This window comes from Delphinus delphis, chromosome 4 (genome assembly GCF_949987515.2).
Source record: "Delphinus delphis chromosome 4, mDelDel1.2, whole genome shotgun sequence".
Classification (NCBI taxonomy): domain Eukaryota; kingdom Metazoa; phylum Chordata; class Mammalia; order Artiodactyla; family Delphinidae; genus Delphinus; species Delphinus delphis.
In genome coordinates, this window is record NC_082686.1 from 18,692,639 (window position 1) to 18,717,588 (window position 24,950).

Sequence of the window (24,950 nt, forward strand, 5' to 3'; positions counted from 1 at the left end):
TCTGTGTGTATAATACATACACAAAACACTATAATATTCTTCATGAGGCACACTAGGTCTTGTAACATCGTATTGTGTAACTGCATTGTGAATTTGCCCTCTCGTACATTTTCGCTTAGCCATAAAGCAGCAATGAACAAAGCACTTTAAATGAGGAAATTGAGATTAAATAATGTCTTTCATCAAACCTGCAAGCCAGGGCTTTTCAGGCCCCTCTTATCTACGAGTAAAACTGATTTCCTGCTGATTCCTCCATCACCTTAGGCCTGATGGGGAGGGGAGGCTGTGCTGGGCAGCATTTAGCTTAGAACTGGTCTATTACAAGGAATGCCAGAGCTAAGAAACTCAAAAGTCCTAGCGCTTCCATCATTTTGTTTCTCTCTTTTTATAGGGGACTATTTGATTCAGAGCTGCTGATGGCAGTAGAATAACATATTTCTGCCTATTTTAACTCTTTAAGACAATCTGTTTCTAATGTTTAACTTACTAAACAGCCAAAGTAACATGTTTTGAACACTATATTGAAGTTACTTGCTGGTTCAACTAGTAATGGTCCATTTGAAAAATTAGAAAGTATTTATTTTGGATTGGGGAGTAATGCACTCCTTTTTCTTGTCAATGTATATTCTTTTTTGCAGTGATGAAATTATCTTTTAATTATTGATGTCGATCACTGAACACGAGTTACTTATTTTTTGAATATTTACTCATATTAAATCAGCCTCACACTGTTAAAGCAGACTGCAGTTTAAGTCACTAAAATTATTATTGTTTATCTTCCTGAAAAATATAGTTTTATTACTGTTTTCAAATAATACACGAACCTTAAAACAGAAAGGCAGAGAAATTTCTAGGAATGATCTCCTCACCCAGAATAAACTAATGACAGCTTTTTGTGGTAATATCTTTCAGACCTTTATCTATGCGCATGTGATGTGTTTCCATATTCCCTTGAGTAATTATGGAATAGGGCTTTATCATTTGTAAGGGTCTTTGGCATGTGTGTGCACATTTGAGCCCTGGAAAAACCCAGCTTCCTTGTGACAAAACAGAAGCTCAGAAAGAAGGAGGTTTGCCCAAGAGCGCAGAGAAAACAAGTGGTGGCATTAAAATGGACCCTGAGACTAGCCTGACTACCACATCTTCAGTCCAAATTTAAACCACAAACTCAACTGCTTTCCCCTGAGTGGAATACAGTTTCTAATGATTTAACCATTGATGAAGGTAATCACTTTAAGTTACTTTTTTGCTCTGTGAGTTTGCTTTGGTACATTCTTACCTTCAACTGAAGCACCATTTGGGGCTCTTGTCATCAGGAAGCTCTCAAAAAGTACAACAATCCTTCAGTTAACACCATTTTATAAGGAGTAATAAAAAGTCCCTCACCATACATTGTTGCGGATGGGAAAAAGGATGAAATACAGAGAAACAGTATTGTTCAAATGTATTTGTGAGTTGCAGAAGGAAGTATGTCTTAATCTGATACACGAATAGAGTGTTACTCATCCTCACAATAGTTGTCATAGAATATTTCATAAATAGGATATTTAATAAATGGAGTTTTATAGTATTTGAGAGTTTTTGAAATGGAGTTTTAAAATTTTTGGTTCCTCATTTCAATTAGAAGATAAGTATTATTTCTGTTTTACTTGTGAAGAAACAGCCTCGGATGGGATCATTTGCCCCAAGTCGCCTGCATTGTAAATGTTGGGTTTAGATGCCTCCGCCCTCCTTTTCTCCTCTACGGTGCTGCCAGGCTGCATGATAAAGGACCAAACCACCTTTTTCTTTGGATACATCCAAATGTCTTGGTATTCTCAGCAACATTTTTTTTTCCTATTTTGTAGACTTGGCTTGCTGCCACTTTCTTCTCCCTTACTGTTCCCTGCTAATGTGTGGCATTCAAAATCGACTTGGACTTATAATCCCATTTTTGAATGCCCGGGCTGTGTGCATCAGTAAGCTGTATGGTCTTACTGAAATTTTTGATCCAAATGCCATCCCGTCGAGCACACCTTCTCTTCCCATGGACACCTCTGCTCACTTTTCCTTACCTTCTTACTTTTATATTTCCCAGACCTTACCCAAGAGGCTTTATCCTCCCTCATGGCTTCACTGGCCCCTTGTCCATTATTTATCCTAAAAGCTTTGTTTCTTTCCCTTGCCTGTTTCTTCAAAGACCAGGGTAAGTTCAAGTTAATATTTTCTGAGAGTCAGAAGCACTTTGGAAATACCAGCTAATGGTCAACAACAGTGGGCACTATTGTGCTGACTGCAATGTTTTCTTTGGGTCAGACCCAGAATACTCGCAAAGGAAAAATTGTGAAAGTCGACAAATATGAAAGGAAGTATTTGCACTTCACACATTTCAACTCTATGTCATCTATTAAATAGAAACCAGTCTTTAAAAATACAGAGAGAGGGGGAGGAAACTCTGGTTTACCTCTTCTACCCTCAAACTGGGAACAAATTGGATTCGCTAAATGGCAGATTATGTGGTGAAACGTTCCTCTCCTGATAAATTCCTATTTGCATTTCTCCTGGCGATTTAATGGAGTCCTTTTGTAGTTAATTAACTGTAAAATAAAATAAGATTAAAAAAAGATAAGATTGGATAGTTGTAAAAGGAGATATCTTTAAGATTTTCCACTGCGCTGGGCATAATGTATTTTATTTCTAATCAAAAGCCAAGAAACTATTTCTAAATTCGCTGAGAGGAAAACCCACACTCCCAGCCCCTCTTCTTTGATGTTGCCGCGTATCTTATCCTGGTGAGCACATTTATTAGAAAAATAAGGAGTAGGATTGGCACATCAAGAGCGATAAGCCTTTTGAAGTGGTACCCCTCCCATCCTTGATGCTCAGGATTAACTCACTGTGGTTCTTTTCTAGCTGCTTTTTTTTTTTTTTATATAACTTGTGTATTGCACATGCTTTTCCTTGCGCTGTGTTCAGGAGCCACGACTTACCATCTCGATTTGTCTTGTTTGCTTTCCGTGTATCTTGCTTCCTGTGCCCAGTCGAGCCTGTTGACGCCCGCCCTGCCGCCGACCGAGGACTGACCACTCGACCAGGTATATCCCGGTGACCCTCCGCCCCTCCGCATCTCGCGCTTGCACAGACGCAGCCCCTTTCTTGGGGGTCAGCCTCTCTGAATTGCAGATATGGAGAAGCAGGGTTTGAAATGACCATGGAAACCAAACTTTTTAAAACTCCCCTTTGCTTTTCCTTACACTTCATTTCCCAAGTTCCTAATTAGGCGATCAATTTTTTGCTTTCTGAGCATTCCTTTTGAAACAATAAAAAGGAGCCCTTCCAACGTTTGTTTTTTCCTTTTGATTTTCTGGTGGAGAGGGTTCTGTAGAGCCGATTGGTCCTCAAGAATGGAAACCTACACAGATGCAGACTCTAGCTGGTGACGACCTGGTTACTGCTGGAATATCTCATTCTTTCTTTCTTGTTTGGTATCCGGATGGTCCATTTCTAACTGAACTGGGCTCAAACTTGATTCAGTTCCTCAAGTAGACATGAGTTCCTAAAAATATCAGAATTGGAATATCTTTAGAGCCCAGAAGTATTTCCATTTTATCTTTTGTGGGTTATATATACTTATTCTTGATGAGTGTCTAAAATGCAGCTGAGGTATGTGCCTAATTTTCTATACAAGTTCTTTATTTTTTTATAGTACTTAAAATTCCCATTAACACTGATATGGACACTTCTTTGGTTTTTTTTTTTTTTTTACATCTTTATTGAAATATAATTGCTTTATAATGGTGTGTTAGTTTCTGCTTCATAACAAAGTGAATCAGTTATACATATACATATATTCCCATATCTCTTCCCTCTTGCGTCTCCCTCCCTCCCACCCTCCAGTCGGTCACAAAGCACCGAGCTGATCTCCCTGTGGACACTTCTTTTTTTGGTAGTTTCCCAAGCATTAAGAAGAAACACACTTTCACCTTCCTATATCTCAAATTTAGTTTTAAGAATAATGTCACACCCAACAAAAGCACATACATGCCTGGTTTTGACCCCGTGCACTACCTCGCCCAACTGATAAGTACCCATTGCTTTCAATGAATCAAAAAGAGAAGTTACTGAATTGACAAATCTGTATATACTCTGGGGAGATTTTACTCCCAACAGTGCAAACCTACCCATAAATGTTTTCTTCTGTATCTTCGTAATGTCCCCATGCGGTACTAGGAACAGGGCATTAACCTCATATGGAGATGTTAACACAAGGAGTTTGACCTTTGCTCCCAGGTTGAGATGCAGTCAGCAGCCGGGCCAGGAGCAGCCCCTGCCCCTCTCTGCCAGTACAGGCTCAGGTTCCATCTGCTTCCCACCACAATCACTGACGAGAAATTCAGTGTCTGCCTTGTGGCACCTTCATGCCTCTGCGCTATAATTAACAGGGCAGCGGGGGCCGTGGAGTGACACATCTTGACAGCCAATCTCCTTGATTTTATGAATCTCTTTCTGTAGGGCTTTTCAGAGAAATTTAAATTATAGTAAGTCAGACCCAGTTTCAGCTCTTCTAACATCTTCCTTATTGCCAGTGTCACACAAATAAATTTCAAAGAACCAGCAGTTGACACATCCCCAGCCTGCTCAGCCCACTGGTAGGGCCCAAGGCTGAGTGAGGCCTTGGGCCCTACCAGTTCCATTCTAACTGCAGCTGATACTAGCTTAGGTTGGTCCTTTGCCTTGGGCCTTTTTTATGGCACTTCCTACTTTATTTTTAAAGGAAGAGATGCTTTTCATCTACAAGCATGAAATGTGAATTAGAAGCGCTCATTCAACCAATTTTATTAAGTTGCTACATTGAGCATACTGGGCAATTATGTTCCTATTGAAATACCCAGGAAGAGGTAACACCACTGAAGTAGATTTTTTTCCTTTTTTAAAAAATCTAAAATGAAAAGGACTTTTCTATACATTCTTAAACAAAAACAATTTGTTTTAAGGGAAGAGCTTGAGAATACTTAGAGGTAACATACAGATGGGAAGAAGCTCCTTCTAAAGTCTTTGTTGTAACAATAGCAATAGCTCATTCTGATATTTCACAAAGACTCTCCAACTGCTTTGGAGGGTCAAAAGAAATTAAGTAATAAGGCCTCTGTTCTCAGGAGCTTGAATAGAAAGACCACACTTTGTGTATTTAGAAAGATGAGATGGAATTAGAAAGGCACGGAAATACAAAGTAACATAAAGTGTAAACCACCTTGTGATGTTTGTTTGTGATTTGAGCAGATGGGACATTAACCAAGGGGCGCGTTAATCAGGGCACTTGCTGGAGATGAGCTTTAAGATAGGTTTTGAAAGGTTTTGGGCACATCCATTGTCAAAGAAGAGTGGAATGTTCTATACAGATAGATGAGAGAATGGCCTGGGCCAAACTTCCTTTCTTACACTATTGTAAGGCTTGGGTTCCCCAATAGAAGAGGGCCATAGTGGGGAAAGAATGCTCAGATAGGAAGTGAGGAAGATTCTAGCTAAGGTATGTTTATGAACAGTCCTATTTGCTGCGTATGTCTTAAGAAATACTATGCTCTATATTTTTGTGCTTGTAGTGAGTCTTTTGAGCACTTGGACCAGTTTCCCCCTGTGTTTTCTAGCATTACTTTCGGTTCTTCATCATCACACTTTATGAGACCACGTGTTTGAGTCTAACGTGCTCAATTATATCATTAGATTTTCCAAACTTAGAAACCCTTTCCAGGATTGTCACATCATGTTATTCAATTGATGTCATTGTTTTTTAAATAATCACTGCTGTCACTCTGAAACAAGTAAAGAAAGGGCTTTTGTATAATCACAACTGAGGAAAATGACTTCTCCTTGACTTCCATATCTGAAATAACAGGGTACAGTCACTTCTAGAATGTAGTGTCAAGGAAGGAACACCTTTAATATCAGTGGTGATTTCTAGGGATGGTGACCATTACAGCTACTCCCCTGGGCTTATTTCCAGAGAGAAATAGACTCTGAAGGACAAGTAACACCATTTGACCAGAATAAAGGAGACAAATACAGGCATACCTCGTTTTATTGCTCTTCACAGATGTTGCATTTTTTACAAACTGAAGGTTTGTGGCAACCCTGAAGTGAGCAAGTCTATTGGCGCCATTTTCCCAAAAGCATTTGCTCACTTCATGTCTCTGTGTCACATTTTGGTAATTTCGCATTACTTCAAACTTCTTTGTTGTTGTTATATTATGGTGATCTGTGATAGTGATCTTTGATGTTACTATTGCAAGATTACAACTAGCTGAAGGCTTAGATGATGGTTAGCATTTTTTAGCAACAAAGTATTTTTAATTAAGGTACACACATTGTTTTTCAGAGTAGACTACAGTATAGTGCAAACATAGCTTTTATATGCACTGGGAACCCCCCCAAAATAGTGTGACTCACGTTATTGCAATATTCACTTTATTGCAATGGTCTGAAACTAAACCTGCAGTATCTCTGAGCTACGTCTGTACATTAGCAGACTCTTCACAGGGTGGAAAACTTACCCTTTCCACTATAATTTTAACCATGCTTCTCCAGTCCTAATAAAGGAAACCAGATCCTTTGAGAAAGGTTTCCTGAAGGACATGCTTTCCTTCTTCAAATGAACATGCTTCCCTTCTTACTGAGAGCCTGGTGTCAGAGCTTAGAGAATGAGAGTCTGGTGTCAGAGCTTAGAGTGGAATCAGGACAACTCGGAAAATGCATGTGGTAAAACTGTAAGTGAAGGTCCCTGCGATTTATTTAAAACTTCTCATCACATATCACTATATGCAGTTTCAGCTTATTATCAGTGACATTTTCCTGGTGCAAGCTTATTAATTTTTTCCCCTTTTTAATGACATTTGCTTAATATATAGAAAGGCTTTTCAGTGAATGACTATACATGCTGTACAAAAATGAACTAGGGAGAGCTCTTTCCGCTGAGTCCTGCAAACTATTGTGCTATAATTAATTATCTGTTGTTCTGACTTGCTACATGAATTTGAAATTTTTTTGACTATTAAAAGTAATCTTCGTGTCCTTTCAGAAAGAGTGTGGGTTTTTCTAGAAGGAAAGACTATTCAAGAGAGTGTTCTTAAGATCTCAGAAATATAATTTTAACTATTGCACTGTTAGATCCCGATGACAGAAAGAGGGTAAGGTATAAAGAAATCACTTTGGTTCTAAAGGGACCTCAGATTTAAAAGGGTTTGTAGAAAGATAAAAGTATACAACTAATGAGAAATAAAAGAGCATTAGTGTCACAGCCCAATAAACATTTGTATCAGGAAGATTAGAGGTCAGAATAAGATGAAACTTATTAGAAAATGCTAATCATTTTAAAGCAAGAACATAAATAAGAATAGAGAGCCCTACAGCTCTTGGGATGGGGTTAGGAATCGGGACAGTCAGTGAGTGGACCAGTTAAAAGATGAGAGAGAATGGGAAACTGTCCCGCTTTGATTGTGCTTCTGTCTTTCATGTGTATATTAAACAGGATGGTCTTTTGTTAAAGGAAAGGCAAGTCCAAGACAGGTGAAGATGAGAAAACAAGGCACTAGCCCTTTGTAATAGTTATCTATTACTATGCAATAAATAACCCCATAACTTAGCAACTTAAAAACAAACCTTTACCTTCTTATAATGAATTTCAAGGATTTCAAACATGGTTTAGCTGGGTGCTTCAGGCTCAGGGTCTCTCAGGAGGTTGCAGTCAAGACATCTGCCACAGCTGCAATCATCTGAGGGCTTGAAGTTTGGCTAGGGCTGGTGGGTCTTCTTCCAAGATGGCGCACTCACATGGCTGTTGGCAGGAGACCTCAGTACCTCACCATGTGAACTTTTGAGTGTCCTCACAACATGGCAGCTGGCTTTCCCCAGACTAAGTGATCCAAGAGAGAGAACACAAAGGAAGCTGCCTTGTATGACCCAGTCTCAGAAGTCATACCCCATCACTTTTGCCATATTCTAACAGTAGAAGCAAGTCACTATATCAGGTCTACACCTGAGGAAAAGGGAATTAAATCCCACCTCTTTTTTTTTTTTTTTTTTTTTGTGGTACACGGGCCTCTCACTGCTGTGGCCTCTCCCATTGCAGAGCACAGGCTCCGGATGTGCAGGCTCAGCGGCCATGGCTCACAGGCCCAGCCGCTCCGCAGCATGTGGGATCTTCCCAGACCGGGGCACGAACCCGTGTCCCCTGCATCGGTAGGCGGACTCAACCACTGTGCCACCGGGGAAGCCCAATCCCACCTCTTGCTGGGAGGAGCATCCACAAATTTGTGGGTATATTTTTAAACTACCACACTTCTCTACTCAAGTCCAAGTTCTTATAAATCATGGGCTGGGAGAACTTGAGGGCAAGATCTTAGAACCCCTCTCCCTGATCTTTGTGGACTTAGAAGATAGGGATAAGAAAATGTAGTTGTGACAAGCCGAAGGGAGAGAAGACAGCATCACAATCTACATGCCGGGTGGAGACTGACATTGATCTTGGGTCCATTTTCAAATAGGTTATTAAATGGAAGCTTTCTGAATAGTTGACCAAGAATCAGTGATATGTCACAACCAGCGTGGGTTCCCTGGATCTTGTAAAATTATCCTCTTTTCTCTTTGTGTAGACTCTGCTGTTAGACTGGCACGTCATACGCTGTGGACATTGCTTTTCAATTTCAGCAAGATGTGTAACAAGGTTCACAGCACCTTGTAGACAAGATGTAAGAGTTGATAGACCAAAAGCAGGAAATCAGGTCCCATGGGAGCTGAAGGAACTTGGTAACATGTAGCCCAAGTAAGAGAAAAATCAGCAGGAACATGATGCCTCTCCTTGGGTATCTGATCTGTTCAAGGCTACAGTGCAGAAGGGGGATTTAGGCTTGCTCTATGTTGAACAGAGTGGAAGTTATAAGGAAACTGATTTTGGCTTAATGTAAGAAAGGCCATTCTAGTAGACAAAGCTGTCCAAAGATGGAGGCAAACTGATAATTCTTCTCTGTTTAAGTAGAGCTGAGAGTTTACCCCTGGGTGGGAACACCAGAGAAGAGATGATTTTAGAAGCCATTCTCATCCTAAAATTCTGACTTTTGATATTTAAATGCTGCAACGTGGAAACGATATTTATACTTTGTAATTTCACCTTTTGTTTTAAAAATTACTTTGCGTTTTGATTTTAAGCTTCAAATTACTATCTGAAAAATTAAATTCATTATAACAATTAGTGTAAGAATCATATAGCAATATATAGAGAAAGAAGAGTTAGCATGTTAGAAATTGTTAGTCCCACAGAAGCATTTTTCAGACATTATGTACTGCAGTTCTTTATTCAGCAGATGAACCATTTACATTATGTATCTATAACTAAATCACTTAACTAAATAAATGATACGATTTTTACAGTGCTTCACTGCATAGATGCATGAACATAATTTATTTGTAATTGGAACAAAGTCCTCAAGTAGCAGTTTTGTTCTGACAGGTAGTTAATGCTCATTTTTAAAGCCTTTTATTATTTTTTCTGAAGGAATGAGAGCACGTGGAAAAAGACATATAATAGGCTAAACAATAAGCACCTAAAGCAAGCGAGTATATTCTAGGAGCAAATCCTTTCCAGCCTCCCAACTAGCATTTAACTTCTGTCTTTTTCCCCATTAAAAAAAAAAAAAAAAAATTATAGCATGTGTTTAAAGGCAATAGAAGCCTGAAGTGCAAATTTCTTTAATCTTTAATTTATTTTTGTTTAAAATAGGTAGTGGTTAAGGATTTAAATATAGGGTGTCATTTTCTGGAAGAAAGTCATTAATCCATTTTCCTCTAACTTCAGGCCTAGAAAGAAGTTTCTGGTAGGCTTTGTGTTGTAATGTTATTGTTTATAGATAAAACAAATGGACTGGCCTGCGTATTTTGATTATGGTATAATGCTTATGGTATCATGCAGGTTCGGGGTTGACAAATATCAAGACGGAAGAGATTTCGGAAGTGAAGATGGATGCAGAGTTCCGACATGATTCAGGATATGAAGTTCATCATCAAAAATTGGTACGTGACATAATCTACCTCTTCAGGCCACTCTGTCTTGTCAAATGACTTTCGTTCCTCTTGGGTCAGAAATCCAGTTAAAGAAAAGATTAAAACGAAAATAAAACACTTGCCTATAGGATCATCATGAAAACGTGAAGAAAAGAAAAAGAGGCTCTTTATATAGTAGTTCTTTAGGTCTAGAAAGCAGCTGAGCCCACGTTGGGCTTAAAGTGGAATTACTTTGTATTCTAGCAGCCATTTTAATAAACTTCCTGTCTGTTTTCTAGGAAATCAGGTGTATAATAGGCTTGTGTGAAGGATCGAAATCTCAGATAAAACACGTGTAAACACTGCTTGGGTTCACAGAACAGCTTCACGGCCGCTGGCTTAATTTCACATTTGTAAACTCTTCCCCTGGGCTTCGTCGCCTCTCTCTCACCCCTCCTTTCTGTCCCCTCCCCACATTTTAAATTTTTCCTCGGGAGTGGGATGGTTGGGACTCCCTGGAGGTAGGTAGAGGGGTAGGTGAGCCAGACTGCATTATGTTCCCAGCAGTGTGTTCAGCAGAAGGCTTGGGCAAGAAAGACTGTGGCTTCCTTTTCAGACAAAATTACCCTTTTCCCCCCCAAATGTTAGAATTGGAGTAAATCAAAAGGCACCCATCTCCCTTAAGGTTACATAAAAACCTTTACCGAAAGCTTCAGATAAATCAGTCCTGCATTATGTTAGGGGTCCTCCCATCTTAAGAGTAAATAAGCCCAGTAAGTGGCTTAAACTAATAAAGAAGACAATTTTGTTGCACATTCAGTATTGAACAAAAGTGGTAATCAAATTCTGAAATCAGTAATAATACTTGAGAAGGACTCTCTCAGGCACTTTGTTTTTGTTTGTGTGTGTGTATACATGTGTTTTTCCCTTTCAAGGAGAAACTGTCTTTCCACTATTCATAAATAAAATTTGCAAATCCAAGTATTAAACTCCAACAGAAACCCCTATAAAGTATAGTGTATGCCTCTTTTCACTCTAAACAATTGAGGCAAGTTCAAAATTGACTTGAGATTCAGATTTGCATTTTAACTCCCATAATCTTTTTGATAGAAGCACAGTGAACTTTTTGAAGTGCGGTTTTCGTTGGCAAGTTAATCCAGTGTCAGTTATTATAGAATCAGGGGCACTCTTGATCTGGCTGCTGCTGAAGAGGTTAATAACAACTTGTGTAATCTGTTGAGGATTTGGGAGCTGGTGGGGCAGAGAGCTGAAGATTAATGTGTGGATTTGCGTTTTCTGGTGCCTGTGTCATAAAAGCCCATCTCCGCAATTACACTAACTCCTGTAATATGACCGTGACTAATGGCAGAAGCAGCAATTGAGAGGATCAGCTCCCTCTACTGAACTAGTTGATGAAATAATGTACTATAATTAGTGCAATGAATGTTACAGAATTACAGTATTTTCTTAAAGACATAGGAAGATGTCCAGACTTGCATTCATTTCTGATTACCTCATACTTTTATTGTTAGCTAATTAATGATTTGCTTTTTATAAATATGTTGAGTGAGCATATTTGTTTAGAAAGGGGCATAATTATGAACAGTTTCTAATTTTGTTGCAGATATACCATAAGTAAAACTCTTAGAAATTCGCTTTATTTGCTGTACTTCATGTTGCCTTTTCAGACTGCTAGGATGTTAGTTCTAGCCATGACAGTCAGTCATTTTACTGTCTTGAGATTATACTAAAAGAATTATTTAGGGAGCTGTTTTTATTAATTTACATAGCAAATGTGGTATATGTTCAGTAGTAGTTGGGCCAGATGATCTGTCGTAAGATCATCTCCTTACATAAAAAATGATAAAAGTTGCAGTGTGTTTTTATAATTCCATTCAAGTAAAGTTGAAAAAATAATGACTTGCATTTATAAACAGTATGAAGGAATGTAGTGTAATAAATTTATCACTGAATAAATTTCTTCTTTACAGTATTCTCTAAATTCTTTTCATGTTTAACACAAATAAACATCAAGAATAAAAAACATTTTTAGTTGAGTTGCCAGGGACAACATAGTAAGAAAGCATGTGTTAATGTGTGGCTATTAAAATTCCTATCTTGTTGCCTACTACTTCTTCTCTTTGAAATAAGTGCCTTTTAAGCATTATGCTTCTCAAGGTTAATTAGTGTCTTGCTGAATTATTGTGGCTGAAAGTAGGTAACAAGATGCCTTTTTTCTTCTGTTTAATGCCTTTGTTTCAGAATGCTTGTTCCTATGTATTTAAAATGTCCCTCTAAGGAAATGAGGGCATCTATAGTTTGGAAAAGCACCTAAGGCATAGTGGTCATGCGTCAGGTCTCCCAATTTAAACCTGCTGTGACTGGGAAAATACTGACCTCCTTTCATAATCACGATCCGTGCCTTTCCAGTGTTTGATAGATCCGAGAGCTGCCGTCCCCCTCTTACAGAATGTTCCATCTGTCAAAGGGTTTCAGGTCCCTGCAGGCTTCTGTTTTGCCTTTCTAGAGACATGTGGGGGATGGAGCGAAGTGGACTTCCTAAAACTGGGGAAGCCACATGTTGTACATCATTCTCTAGACTACAGATGTCATTCTTAGTAAGTAGAATGTGGGTTTTTTTTTCAAGTACGCACCAAATAATTGAGTGGCCAACAACTCAAACTTACGGCATAAAATATATACCGAATATACTGAAACTTTTCACATACCTCATCCAGATATCTCCCACAATTACAATCCTTTCTCTTGCATTTGTTTTCCAGGTGTTCTTTGCAGAAGATGTGGGTTCAAACAAAGGTGCAATCATTGGACTCATGGTGGGCGGTGTTGTCATAGCAACAGTGATTGTCATCACCCTGGTGATGCTAAAGAAGAAACAGTACACGTCCATCCATCATGGTGTGGTGGAGGTAGGTAAACGTGGCTGCATGTTTGCAGGTGGGAGTTAAAGACTATGAAGAAAATCTTGCTGGGTGTTAGATGAAGAATCATCCAAGTATCTCTTTGAACAAACAATCCATATTGCTGCTCAAGTTGCAGCTATTTTCTTGCTTCTGGTTTTTATTCATTCCAACTTATAACTACTGTGATCGAGACATTGGGGATATATGCTGCTATCTCAACTTCTTATAATTTGTATTGAAATATCAAAATAATACTAATGGTAATGCCTGGCTTATGGATATTGTGATTACAGATATTGTGATTACAGACATTTAAAAGAAAAAATAACAGCAGAAGTCACAAATGAAAAAAAGGAAGTGGAAGCCTGCTTTTAAAAAAAAAATTTTAAGCACGCTTATTCCTGGATTTTTTTATCTTAAATAATTTCATTTCTAACTCAAGCCAGGTAATAGTAAATAATTTTCAGTAAAGAGTCTTACCTTTAAAGTCTCACAGAAAATCACATTATACCAAAAGGCTGAGTGAAATATACAAGGTTGTTCAAGACCTTTAACCTGTCACCCTGCACATCCACCTGAAATATCTTAGTTTCAAGGTGTTAGTGCAGTGGCACTGGAGGTGGAGAGAAGACCCACGAAGTGACAATTACATCTACTTGAGACTGTCCAAACACCCCAACCTGTGAGAAACAAGAGTATGTACAGCACAGAGGTAGCAAATTACACCAACAAAATAGAGTAAGCTGCGGGATTCAAATATGATGCCTTAAACCCATGATACAAAATATTTTAAAATAAAATTAAATGTGCAAATAAGTTCTTCATATGCATTTAAAATGCAGGGTTTAGGGGAGGAACCTCACAGTATATGTATTTTTTAGGAAACTGTTAGGGAAAGTGAATTAATACATCTTGAGAAGTTTAGAATTTTTAGAGCTGAAAAGATCTCAATAATCAATTAATTGATCTTCTCATTTTCTAGATGAGAAAACAGACCCAGACAGAAGACATGTCCTTTCAATGTCAAATTCCGTAGAGCCAAGTTCACAGTACAGATTTCCCCACATGCTGTCCATTGCTTTTTCCATCAGAGCGAAGTTCAGATATTTCCAGTGAGTTAAACTTCTCACTAACCCCAAGGAAATGTGCTCCAAACCATTCTTGATTATAGGAGGGCAGGAACAGTTTAAATAAATTAAGTTTGTGGCAAAGCCAGAAACCTCATTTAGTTCAGCACTTGGAACATCCAGACTCCTTGTTTACAGGAGCTGCTGATGGAAATTGGTTTTGAGTCTTGTTTTCCATGTCCATCCTGGTGTAGATGTGCTAAAGGACAGTGAAATGAATGAATTCATGAAATAGGTGGCAAGATGTATAAGAACTGAATGATTGACAGATAGGAGGGTGAGCACATAAATAGACGATGACGACGTCATGAAGTGTGGGGCGCTGCTCTTCATAGTAGTATTTCTGAGCTTCTGTCCTTTGAAACAGTATAAGATGTATTATTAGTAGCATTATTAGCATCAGTAATCTCATTTCTACTCAAAACAATTTTTTTTCATTTTAATTGCATGTTTGAGCAAAAAAAAAACAACCTGTTTTCATACTTGAATAATTCAAAAGCCCATTTAAATTTTTTTAATATAATCATACATTTTAATGGCCTTGAACTGATGAATCTACCCAAGCGGTGGCTTCCTTTTTATCAAAGTGCCCGTCTTTGGTGCCAAAGGACAAAGAGCCTATACTGGTTTGCTCAGGCTGCCATAGCAAAGCCACAGCGTGGCTTAAACAACAGAAATGTATTTCCTCACAATTCCTGAGGCCTCTCTCCTGGGCTCATAGGTGGCCTCCCTGTGCCTTTACATCACCTTCCCCTGTGCAGGTCTGTGTCCTAATCTCCTCTTCTTGTAAGGACAAGGATTCGTGTGCGTAAGGATTAGCGTGCATAAGGTCCACACTAATGACCTCACTTAACCTTAATTCCACCTTTAAAGACCCTCCAAATACAGTTATATTGTGAGGTATTAAGGATCAGGTTTTTAGCATCAGAATTTGGGGAGGACACAGTTCCGCCCATAACAGAGGCCAGTGATGCTGGGCGGTAAAACAAGGCATCTCAGGGGCTCTTTGCCGTGATTGCCATGATTCTGCATGAGACTTACCGGGTACTGATTTCAAAGGACACATTCCCCAGGTCCCACCCCAGACCTAGGAAAACAGAATTTCTAAATAAGAGGCTGGAAATCTGAGTGTAGAAAATGTTCACAGCTGAATCAGACATGCAGTCAGTTTTGAGAATCACTGATGTATATATAGTATTACCACTCCTGCCTCTTTGTTGTCTAAGCAAACCTTAGGGAGTAGAAAATGGTATCTCCTTGTCTCCAAGCTCACTAGTCTCTCACTGGTTGCCTTTTAAGCCTTCTTACAGCTGCCTAGGTTAAAAGTTTCTTTTGGTTAGTTAGCAAGAAAAGTCTCCTTGGTTTTGGAATATTAGAGCAGTTGATGCTTTAACATGAGTTCTGAAAAAAAAATAATTAATTTTTAAACCAGAAGGCATCCTTGTAGGGAAGGCAGTCGATCAGCCCTTCTCTTGGTATTTATTTTGTTAGCTACTTGAGAGCAACTAGGAACCTCTAGAGTGACTGCCCCACCTCCTTTTGTGTTTCTTTTGTAACGATGTTGTCGAGAGCCGGGAAACCACCCCTTTTTCCCTGGAAAGGCCTTCCTTTCTCTCCATTCCTTAGGTAACCCTTTCTCAAACTCCGTGTTGAGCCAGTGTTCAACACGGAGCTTGAGGAACTTCAGGCTAACTTCATCTAAGGTGCTCGTCGTCATCCCTGCCCTTAGGAAGGTGATAGTCTAGCTGTGGTGGTTTTGCACTTGGACACAGAGAGCTGCAACCCAGCCTAGACACCTAGGGTGCCTCACGTGGTCTGGGTGATGCAGGGTGCTGGGGGGTTTCAACATGATTGCTCTCAGAATCTACGCCGAACGAAGTGATCCTCCCACACACATTTCTCTGCCTGTCTTAGCAGGTTGTCACCCTCAAGGACGTGGAAATAAGTTTATTGCCAGCTCTGGTTAACCTATTTCGTTAATGAGTAACCTTATTTCACTAAGAACAAAAATGAGTAAATGGGTATTCCCAGATGGATGGGTCTAAGTCTGTCAGAACAGAATACAGTCACACTTCACGCCATCCGTGCATGAAGGAGAAATCACGACAAAAGCCTTGGTGTCCAGGAAATCGCTCCTTCTTAGAGGAAAAGATTCCTGCAGAAGATCACAGAGGTGTGGAAGTGAAAGCAAGCCCAGTACTTTTATTAATAGAATCGTTGCCCGGTGGAAATGAGCAGTTGCTAGTTTTTGTTTGGAAAAACTAAGCAATAAATATTGATTTAGTGACTTGCTTAGTCATAGGGCCAGAGATTCAGTCTGTAAGTCATTAGCCACCGTTTCCCAAGGAGATGACAGTGCTTCATTTGTGCTTCAAGCAGTGACAAGATAGCCTTCCGTTGTTCTGTTTCCCAAACGTGTGCACCATCTCTGGTGGCTGAGTATCCCAGCGCCTGCTGAATTACCCACCATTGTCCTGCTGTAATCAGGTTCTGCAAAGCCCATTGACCCCAGGTTCTGTTTAGTAGCAGACAGGCCTTTTCTACACTGATGTCAGTTGACACTGAATATTTTAAAATATATATTGGAGTAGTATGTCCACTACTTCTCGTCTTTAATAAGAAGGGGGGGGCACAAATTCTCTTTATTGAAGGACATGAAAAAATTTTCCTTTCACAGATCTGATAACTAGAACACCAGAAGTCTCCCATCCCCGCCCCCAGTCATCTCATGAATGATCTAAAGAAGAGAGTTGCTTATTTCGCTTTTTATGGAGATATGGCATATGACTCTTTCTAATGAATGTGCTATCAGATTGGTGACATTATAAAAATAGGTCCTTATGGGTCCTTTCTTCCTGACAAAAAGTCAGTCTTTAGTGGAGGCACCTAGCCACCGCTATAGCAGTCAGACAGATTGGTCAGGTTAAATTGGAAGCAATGGTAAGAAAAAGTGAAGGTGGACTCTAAATCTTCAGGTGGCTGGAAGTGAACTGCAGGAGGAGAAATTGGAAGGTCAGAGGAAGTCCTCAGCATAGCGGGAGAGTTCCAGGGCATGCCTGAAGAATTACTTGATGTAGGCACTAAATATCACTGAACTACTTATAAAGAGATGGAAATATAATTAAGAAAATGAACATGTATACTGTAGAGTAGAAAACCAATACTGCAAGGTTACTAGAAGGGATAAACCATTAGCTTGAAAACGTCATTGCTGTTCTCTTTGCTTGTGCTTTTCCTTCCCATGTTCCTGGTGTTTCTGATGTTCTTACACTCTCCGGTTATTTTGCATGTTTAGTTTATCTTATCCGCCATTCTTTGTCCACCTAGATGACCTGAAATGAAAAGTCTTAGGGGCCGGGATTCTGTTGTTGGGCCATGCATAAAGGGACACCCATCAACACACATCCTGCTGATTACTATACATAATAAAATTAAAGTACAGTGTCCACTGGCCCTCCTCCAAGCTTAAAGTACCTACACGAGAAACGGGATGGCAGGGGTATCTAGAAATTAAGGAGAGACCCAAATAGATTGTATGTCTACAGTCTAACGGTTGAGCTATAAATTCTTCTGGATATAGTGAAGGAATAAACAGCTCCAAAGAGTCAAGTTCAGGGAGAAAGGGGTAGGAAGAGGGCATTAGCCAAACAGTAGTCAAAAGCCCTACTCAAGGTCGTATTAGGACCAGATGAATCAGGCTCTTTGGGCTCAGTTCTCAGTGTGTGTCAGCAGCAGTGACCGTGGAAGTCCAAGGTGGGGTGCAGCGCAGGGGCCCGGGGTCTCTAACAAAGATGAAGACTTCAGATCAGTCACTACTCCCATCAAGTCCAGAAAGTCCAGAGAGGGGACGCTCAGAGGTGCTGTGCCGGGTGGGTTTTCATCTCAGCAAGTGACACATGTTCCTGCCCCGGGGAGCAGATGGGGATCCTGTCCCCCACTCCATTGTTCTGTGGGTTCTTCCAGAATAAGCACCACTGGCTACATCTTCCCCCAGCTCCGTTTGCAGGGAAATAGTGAGTGACAGATAGCTGAGGCTTGTTGGGATGAAAGGCTCCCCCTTACCTGCTGCCCTTCCTTCAGTGGTAGGTTTATCCATGGACATGAGTACTGTGTTTCACTTTTAGCTCTTGAGGGGTTGGGAATAAAAAGATGCAATCCACACTCCTTGGGTGCCATGTTGTAAGGGCAGTCCCTTCTCCTGTAGCTCCTGAGCCCTCTGAGGCCTGAGGGCCAAGCCGCCTCACTGCAGGACTGGCCGAACAGCTGCCCTCCCAGCGGCAAAGGGTCCTGAGGATTAGCAAGTAGAAAAGAGGCCAAGAAAAGACAGGAAAGTTAGCTGCCTGGCTTGCATACAGCCTCTGAGCCTAGCATTTACTGGCAGGGCTCTCTTAAAGAGTTGGGCTTTGGCCTTTGAAGAGAAGATCAACTATTAAGTTGCCAGGTGTTCCCCTGTCCTTGATGAACGCAGCCAGTATGAGGGTTGACGTTGGCTCCAGGGGGAGATACAAGTTTAATACTCCAACAATCAAGCAGCGTTATGTTTTCTTCTACACTCAGAAACATAGCAGCTTTGTGCTTGATCTCCTCGGCAAGATTTTTTTTAATCTCCACATTCTTTGAAATCTCAGTTAAGAGGTGGCACAGCGCAAAAAGAAGCCCAAATTCAAATGGCATAGGGCTGCAGACAGGCTGTTTCCTGCAAGCAGATTTGGAGAATGAATGAAATCTCTTGTTATTGGTGCTGACCTTTTTTGCGGTACGCGGGCCTCTCACTGTTGTGGCCTCTCCCATTGCGGAGCACAGGCTCCGGACGCGCAGGCCCAGCGGCCATGGCTCACGGGCCCAGCCGCTCCGCAGCATGTGGGATCTTCCCAGACCGGGGCACGAACCCATGTCCCCCGCATCGGCAGGTGGACTCTCAACCGCTGTGCCACCAGGGAAGCCCACCAGGAAGCTGACCTTTAATGATGGCGTTTTAACTTACAAGTTAGTGGCTAATGACACAATTGCCAATTAAAGCAAGGTGACCTCATTTGTTGACAACAGAGCAGATCAAAGGAGGAGAAAGGGATGAGAAAACACCAGTGATTATTCCCCCAGGGCCAGCGATGGTGAGCATCCATTTGAGCCGTGTCCTCTGAGGGGAATTTTACGTCTTTTTATTCCAGCTGCCTTGAGATTAGCCAAGGTGATCATTCCAACTCATGACCATACTGAAAGGTGTCAATTGGTCCATGAGGTGGAGTCATACAAAGTAACCTTGGGGGAACCAGATTACTCCAGCTTTATTGAGATATATTGACATATAACACTATTAGTTTTAAGTTTGCAGCATGATAATTTGATATATGTATATATTGTGAAATGATTACCCAAATAAGTTTAGTTAACAACTATCACTTCACATAATTACAATTTTTTTCTTGTTACGAGAACTTTGAAGATCTGTTCTCTTAACGACTGTCAAATATACAATGCAGTATTGTTGACTATAGTTACCATGCTCTACATAACACCCCCAGAACTTATAACTGGAAGTTTGTGTCTTTCGACCATCTTCACCCATTTCAACAACTCTGCAACCACCAGTCTGCTCACTGTATCTATGATTTGGGTTTTTTTAGATTCCACATATAAGTGAAGTCCTATAGTATTTGTCTTTTTCTCTGACTTATTTTGCTTAGCATAATGCCCTCAAGGTTCATCCATCTTGTCGCAAACTTCAGAATTCCCTTCTTTATTATGGCTGAATAATATTCCGTCATGTGTGTATCACATTTTCTTGATCCATTCATCCATTAATGGGCACTTAGTTTGTGTCCATGTCTTGGCTATTGTAAATAATACTGCACTGAACATTGGGGTGCAGGTATCTTTGCAAGATAGTGATATCATTTCCTTTGGATACATACTCAGAAGTGGAATTGCTGGGTCGTATGGTAGTTCTATGTTTGGTTTACTGAGGAGACTCCATAGTGACTGCACCATGCTCTCGGTCTAAATTATTCATTAGCCGGTGTGGTTTAGTCATGGTGTATCAGTCGCCCTCCATCCCCTAGACCTAGTGCCCTAGCACGAACACACCCACTCTCTGGTGTTTGTCCTTCGTCGGGTTCAGGGGGAAAAGCTGCTTCAGGAGCTAGATGTCACTTTGCAGCACTGGACAGTGGAGAACAGGCCTGCGGCATTCTGGAAATGATGAAGGGACCCCGATCTCATCATGTACAGAATAGAAAACATCCCTTTGAGAGAAAAAACAACTTCTGGACAGCACATCTTACCCTTTCCTGTGGAAGACATGCTTCTTCACTCTGATTAAATTTGTGTTGATTTTCTCCATCTTCCACTGGTTTTACAGAAGTTTTAAAGCAATTATAACAAAACTAAGCTTTCATTTATTCAGCAAAGAGTTAAGTATTTGCTTCCTCTCGTCTGTGGACTATTTGAGGTACAGCAAATATAGTAGAAACCTAAACATCTCCCCACACACCCCAACACACACCTGGCCCAGCCTGCAGAGAGTAAATAAGTGTAGCTCTGGCCTAACAGTGACACTGAGGGGAGGAACACAAGTTTACAACTGCTGGCCTGATCTTGGAGGGGAACCACCATATCACAGAGGGAATCTCTTTAAACCTTCGGATGACATACTTTTAGAATCTTAATGTTACGTTAAAAAATAATAATCTGGAACAGCATGTTCCTTCTGTGTCTTTTAATATCTTTTGATATACCTATATCATTATTTTAATTAAAAGAGTCTTTCTTTAACATCTTAAATTTAGTGAACACGGAGACAAACTAAAACGAGCTCGGGGAGATATTCAGCAGTCTTCCTTTCTACTTCGCTGAATCTCTCTCCGTAATACTGTTGGCTTTTTTTTCTAGCTTAACACCACACTTTTCAAGTAAGGGAGTCTTTCCTGGAAGCCTTTTGTCTTTTTTCGAGCCAACAGGGGAAGAAAAAAATATTTATTGCCCTAGATGTATCCAGTTACTATTCAGTTGGGGAAGCAACCAATGAGCGCTTCGCAAGCAAAGCCAGCAGGTCAAGGTTTTAAGCGCCACCTAGTGATAGATGGAGCATCTGCATAACTGGTGGGCACAGGCGTTCTGCTCCATGTCAAAATGGTGAAGAAAGAGGGAAAACTGTGGGTGTTCTCAAATCTTGGCAAGAAAAGAGTACAGTGCACCTTATCTTTTTACTGCTTCTCCGTGTGCACTCTTAAAAGATTGCTTTTCTTAACGCATTTGTCCTCGTTCTTGCTTTGCAGGTTGACGCTGCTGTGACCCCAGAGGAGCGCCACCTCTCCAAGATGCAGCAGAATGGCTACGAAAACCCAACTTACAAGTTCTTTGAGCAGATGCAGAACTAGACCACCACCGCAGCAGCCTCTGAAGTTGGACAGCAAAACCATTGCTTCACAACCCATCGGTGTTCATTTAGAGAATAATGTGGAAAGAAACAAACCCTTCTGTTTTATTATTTACTCATTATCGCCTTTCGACAGCTGTGCTGTAACACAAGTAGATGCCTGAACTTGAATTAATATACAAATCAGTAATGTATTCTCTCTCTTCATATTTCGGTCTCTCCACTACATTATTAATGGGTTTTGTGTACTGTAAAGAATTTAGCTGTATCGAACTAGTGCATGAATAGATTCCCTCCTGATTATTTATCACATAGCCCCTTAGCCAGTTGTATATTATTCTTGTGGTTTGTGACCCAGTTAAGTCCTACTTTGAAATATGCTTTAAGAATCGATGGGGGATGCTTCATGTGAACGTGGGAGTTTAGCTGCTTCTCTTGCCTAAGTATTCTTTTCCTGATCACTATGCATTTTAAAGTTAAACATTTTTATGTATTCCAAATGCGTTAGAGGATTTTTTTTCCACAATGGCATTTTACTGTACAGATTGCTGCTTCTGCTATATTTGTTCTATAGGAATTATGAGGATACACGTTTATTTCTTTGTGCCTGTTTTATGTGCACACATTAGGCATTGAGAATTGAAACTTTTTTTTGTCCAGGTATCTTCGGATCTTTGATAAATAAAAGAATCCCTGTTCATTGTAAGCACTTTTACAGGTGGGGGAGGGTGGGATGGGATTGCTCTGCTGGTCTCCAATTACCAAGAATTCTCCCCAAAAATTTTCTGCAGGATGATTGTACAGAATCATTGCTTATGACCATGATAGCTTTCTACACTGTATTACATAAATAAATTAAATAAAATGATGCTGGGCAAGAGTTTTCTTTGAAGAATGACTATGGATGTTAAATATTCAAAGTAATTTTGGGTGGGGAAGAAGAGGTAGATTCCGTTTCTTTCACGCAGTCTGAAACACTTTATTTATGATACCAAAAAAAAAACAAAAAATGGAAGTGGAAGGGACAAAATCAGGGAATGTGGAAGGCAAGCCTAGACAAACCCTTTGAGATTTGTCTTCAATTTGTATAAAACGGTGTTTTCATGTAAATAAATACATTATTGGAGGAGCGCCATTGTGCTGGTGTGAATGATTCCATGGTAACAACCTTCTGATCCTTGAGTCATCGGAAGACTGCTAAGAACATTCTAATGCTGGGCATCCACACCTGTGGAGTCTTAGCTGTAAGTCTGAGCAGGAAATCGGGACCAACAGGCAACTCCCAGTGCTAGTAAAATACTTCATAGACCTAATTCAGTTTTTACTTGGTCCAAACTATTTTGCTGCCATATCTTCGTCCTCAAGTTTGTCCCTGTCTTAGTCCATTCAGGCTACTATAATAAAATTATAAGCTATTGGGTAGCTACTGGGTTTCTCACAGTTCTGGAGGCTGGATATCTGAGATCCGGGTACAAGCATGGTCAGGTGAGGGCCCTCTTCCAGGTCGCAGACTTCTGTGTCCTCACGTGGAAGGGACTAGGGCCTCTCTGGAGCCTCCTTTACAAGGGCACTAATCCCATTCATGAGAACTCCACCATCATGACCTAATCACCTCCCAAAGGCCCGACCTCCTAATGCCATCACATTGGGCATTAGGACTTCAATGTGAAGTTTGGGGGAACACAAACATACTGACAGATTGTAACAGCCCTTAATAAGATATGAAGAGAAAAGTTCTAGGGAAATAAAAGAAGACCAGCTGATAGCTATCAATAAAGCAGGATTTCTCAACCGTGGCACTTTTGATATTTTGTAGGGAGTAATTCCTTGTTTTGAACATTGTAAGATGCTCAGCAGCGTTCCTGGTCTCCACCCACTTCATGCCAGTAGCACTCCCCAGTTATGATCATCAAAAATGTCTCCAGACATTGCCAGATGTCCCTTATGGGGGGAAGATCATCCCCATTTGAGAACCTCTGCTCTATATCTATTTTAAAACAATGTCATGTGTACTGTACATGATTTTCTTTTTTTTTTTGCGATACACGGGCCTCTCATTGTTGTGGCCTCTCCCGTTGCAGAGCACAGGCTCCAGACGCGCAGGCTCAGCGGCCATGGCTCACAGGCCCAGCCGCTCCGCGGCATGTGGGATCTTCCCGGACCGGGGCACGAACCCGCGTCCCCTGCATCGGCAGGCGGACTCTCAACCACTGTGCCACGAGGGAAGCCTTGTGCATGATTTTTAATTGGAGAAGTCTGGTCAACTTCTATTCCAAAGGTCTAAGAACACGTTGACCCTGGTGTTTTTGCTGTGCTGTGCTTGATAACAGGAACATGAGAACCAGCCAGCACCTTTTAGCCTTAAGTAGCAACCTTTCAAACACTAAGCACAGAAAATTAATCAGAATTGTTTCATCATGTCACTATGCAGTATGAACAGACTCAATTAAAACTCATCTGACTGTGTCTTATTTTGAGGAGAACAAAATACTCAGCTCCCTCTTGCTGTTCAGGGCAATTAGCCATGACTGCTATATGAAGATGCTTAAGTTGACAGTTTACATGTATAAGCAACAGTTCCATTTTGCCTGACCCAAAGAGAGGTAGCTAATGGGGGGAAATTAGTCCTAATATAACAGTAATGAAATAACAGTAATGAAATGAAACCAAACCTTCTCAAACATACGATGTTACTCCCAAGCCAGCCTTTAATGCCAGTAGTTGCAACCTTTAGCTTTGATCATTTTGGAGCTAATGAAAAGAAATTAAGTATATATATACATATATATGTATATATATACACACAATTATGTATACATATACTGTATATAATTATGGAGGAAAAGAATAATGCCTTATAATCTTATTCTCAAATTAAGGTATAATGAAAGAATTCTCCAGATGGTCTGGAGATTAATCAATAGATAATTTACACAAAACTAAAGTGTTACAAAATAAAATTGTAGTAGTAGTTGCCCAGGCCAAATTTCAAGGATTTTGAGGGAGTTTGGCCTGGCAAGCCTGATGGATGAAGAACAGAATCTCAATGTAGGTTTTTTCTTTTTTTTTTTTTCTTTCTTTTTTATTTATTTATTTTCTTTATAATAACGGGGTCTTCGTTGAGGCGTGTGGGATCTTTTCATTGGGGCATGCAGGCTTCTCTCTAGTTGTGGCGTGCGGGTTTAGTTTCTCTCGTTGAGGCGCACGGGTTCAGTAGTTGTGGCGTGCGGGCTTAGTTGCCCCACGGCATGTGGGATCTTAGTTCCCCAACCAGGGATCAAACCCGAGTCCCCTGCATTGGAGACAGATTCTTTACCACTGGACCACCAAGGAAATCCCTCAATATAATTTTAATTCATATGTATTTATTATGAGTGAAGTTGGAAATTCTTTCATATGTTCAATGGCCATTTAATAACTCTGAATTTTCTGTTTATCTCTTTTGTTTTGGGCTTAAAGTCTACTTGGCTATCAGGATTGCAACCCCTGCTGTCTTACTGTTTCCATTTGCCCAGT

General features: G+C 40.4%; 1 protein-coding gene across 6 annotated transcripts in view; it reads left to right on the forward strand.

The window, feature by feature from the left end:
* The window catches only part of APP (amyloid beta precursor protein), a 273,675-nt gene extending 252,015 nt beyond the window's left edge, over nucleotides 1–21,660 (forward strand). For 3 of the 6 annotated variants that reach the window (XM_060010435.1, XM_060010437.1, XM_060010439.1), the window contains 4 exons: nucleotides 3,021–3,074; nucleotides 9,938–10,038; nucleotides 12,792–12,938; nucleotides 21,334–21,660. In XM_060010435.1, the coding sequence (XP_059866418.1) occupies nucleotides 3,021–3,074; nucleotides 9,938–10,038; nucleotides 12,792–12,938; nucleotides 21,334–21,435 (404 nt within the window). In that variant the 3' untranslated portion in view covers nucleotides 21,436–21,660. The remainder of the gene's footprint in view (nucleotides 1–3,020; nucleotides 3,075–9,937; nucleotides 10,039–12,791; nucleotides 12,939–21,333) is intronic. The other 3 variants (XM_060010436.1, XM_060010438.1, XM_060010440.1) reach the window with 1 other exon arrangement.
* Nucleotides 21,661–24,950: the final 3,290 nt, after the last annotated feature.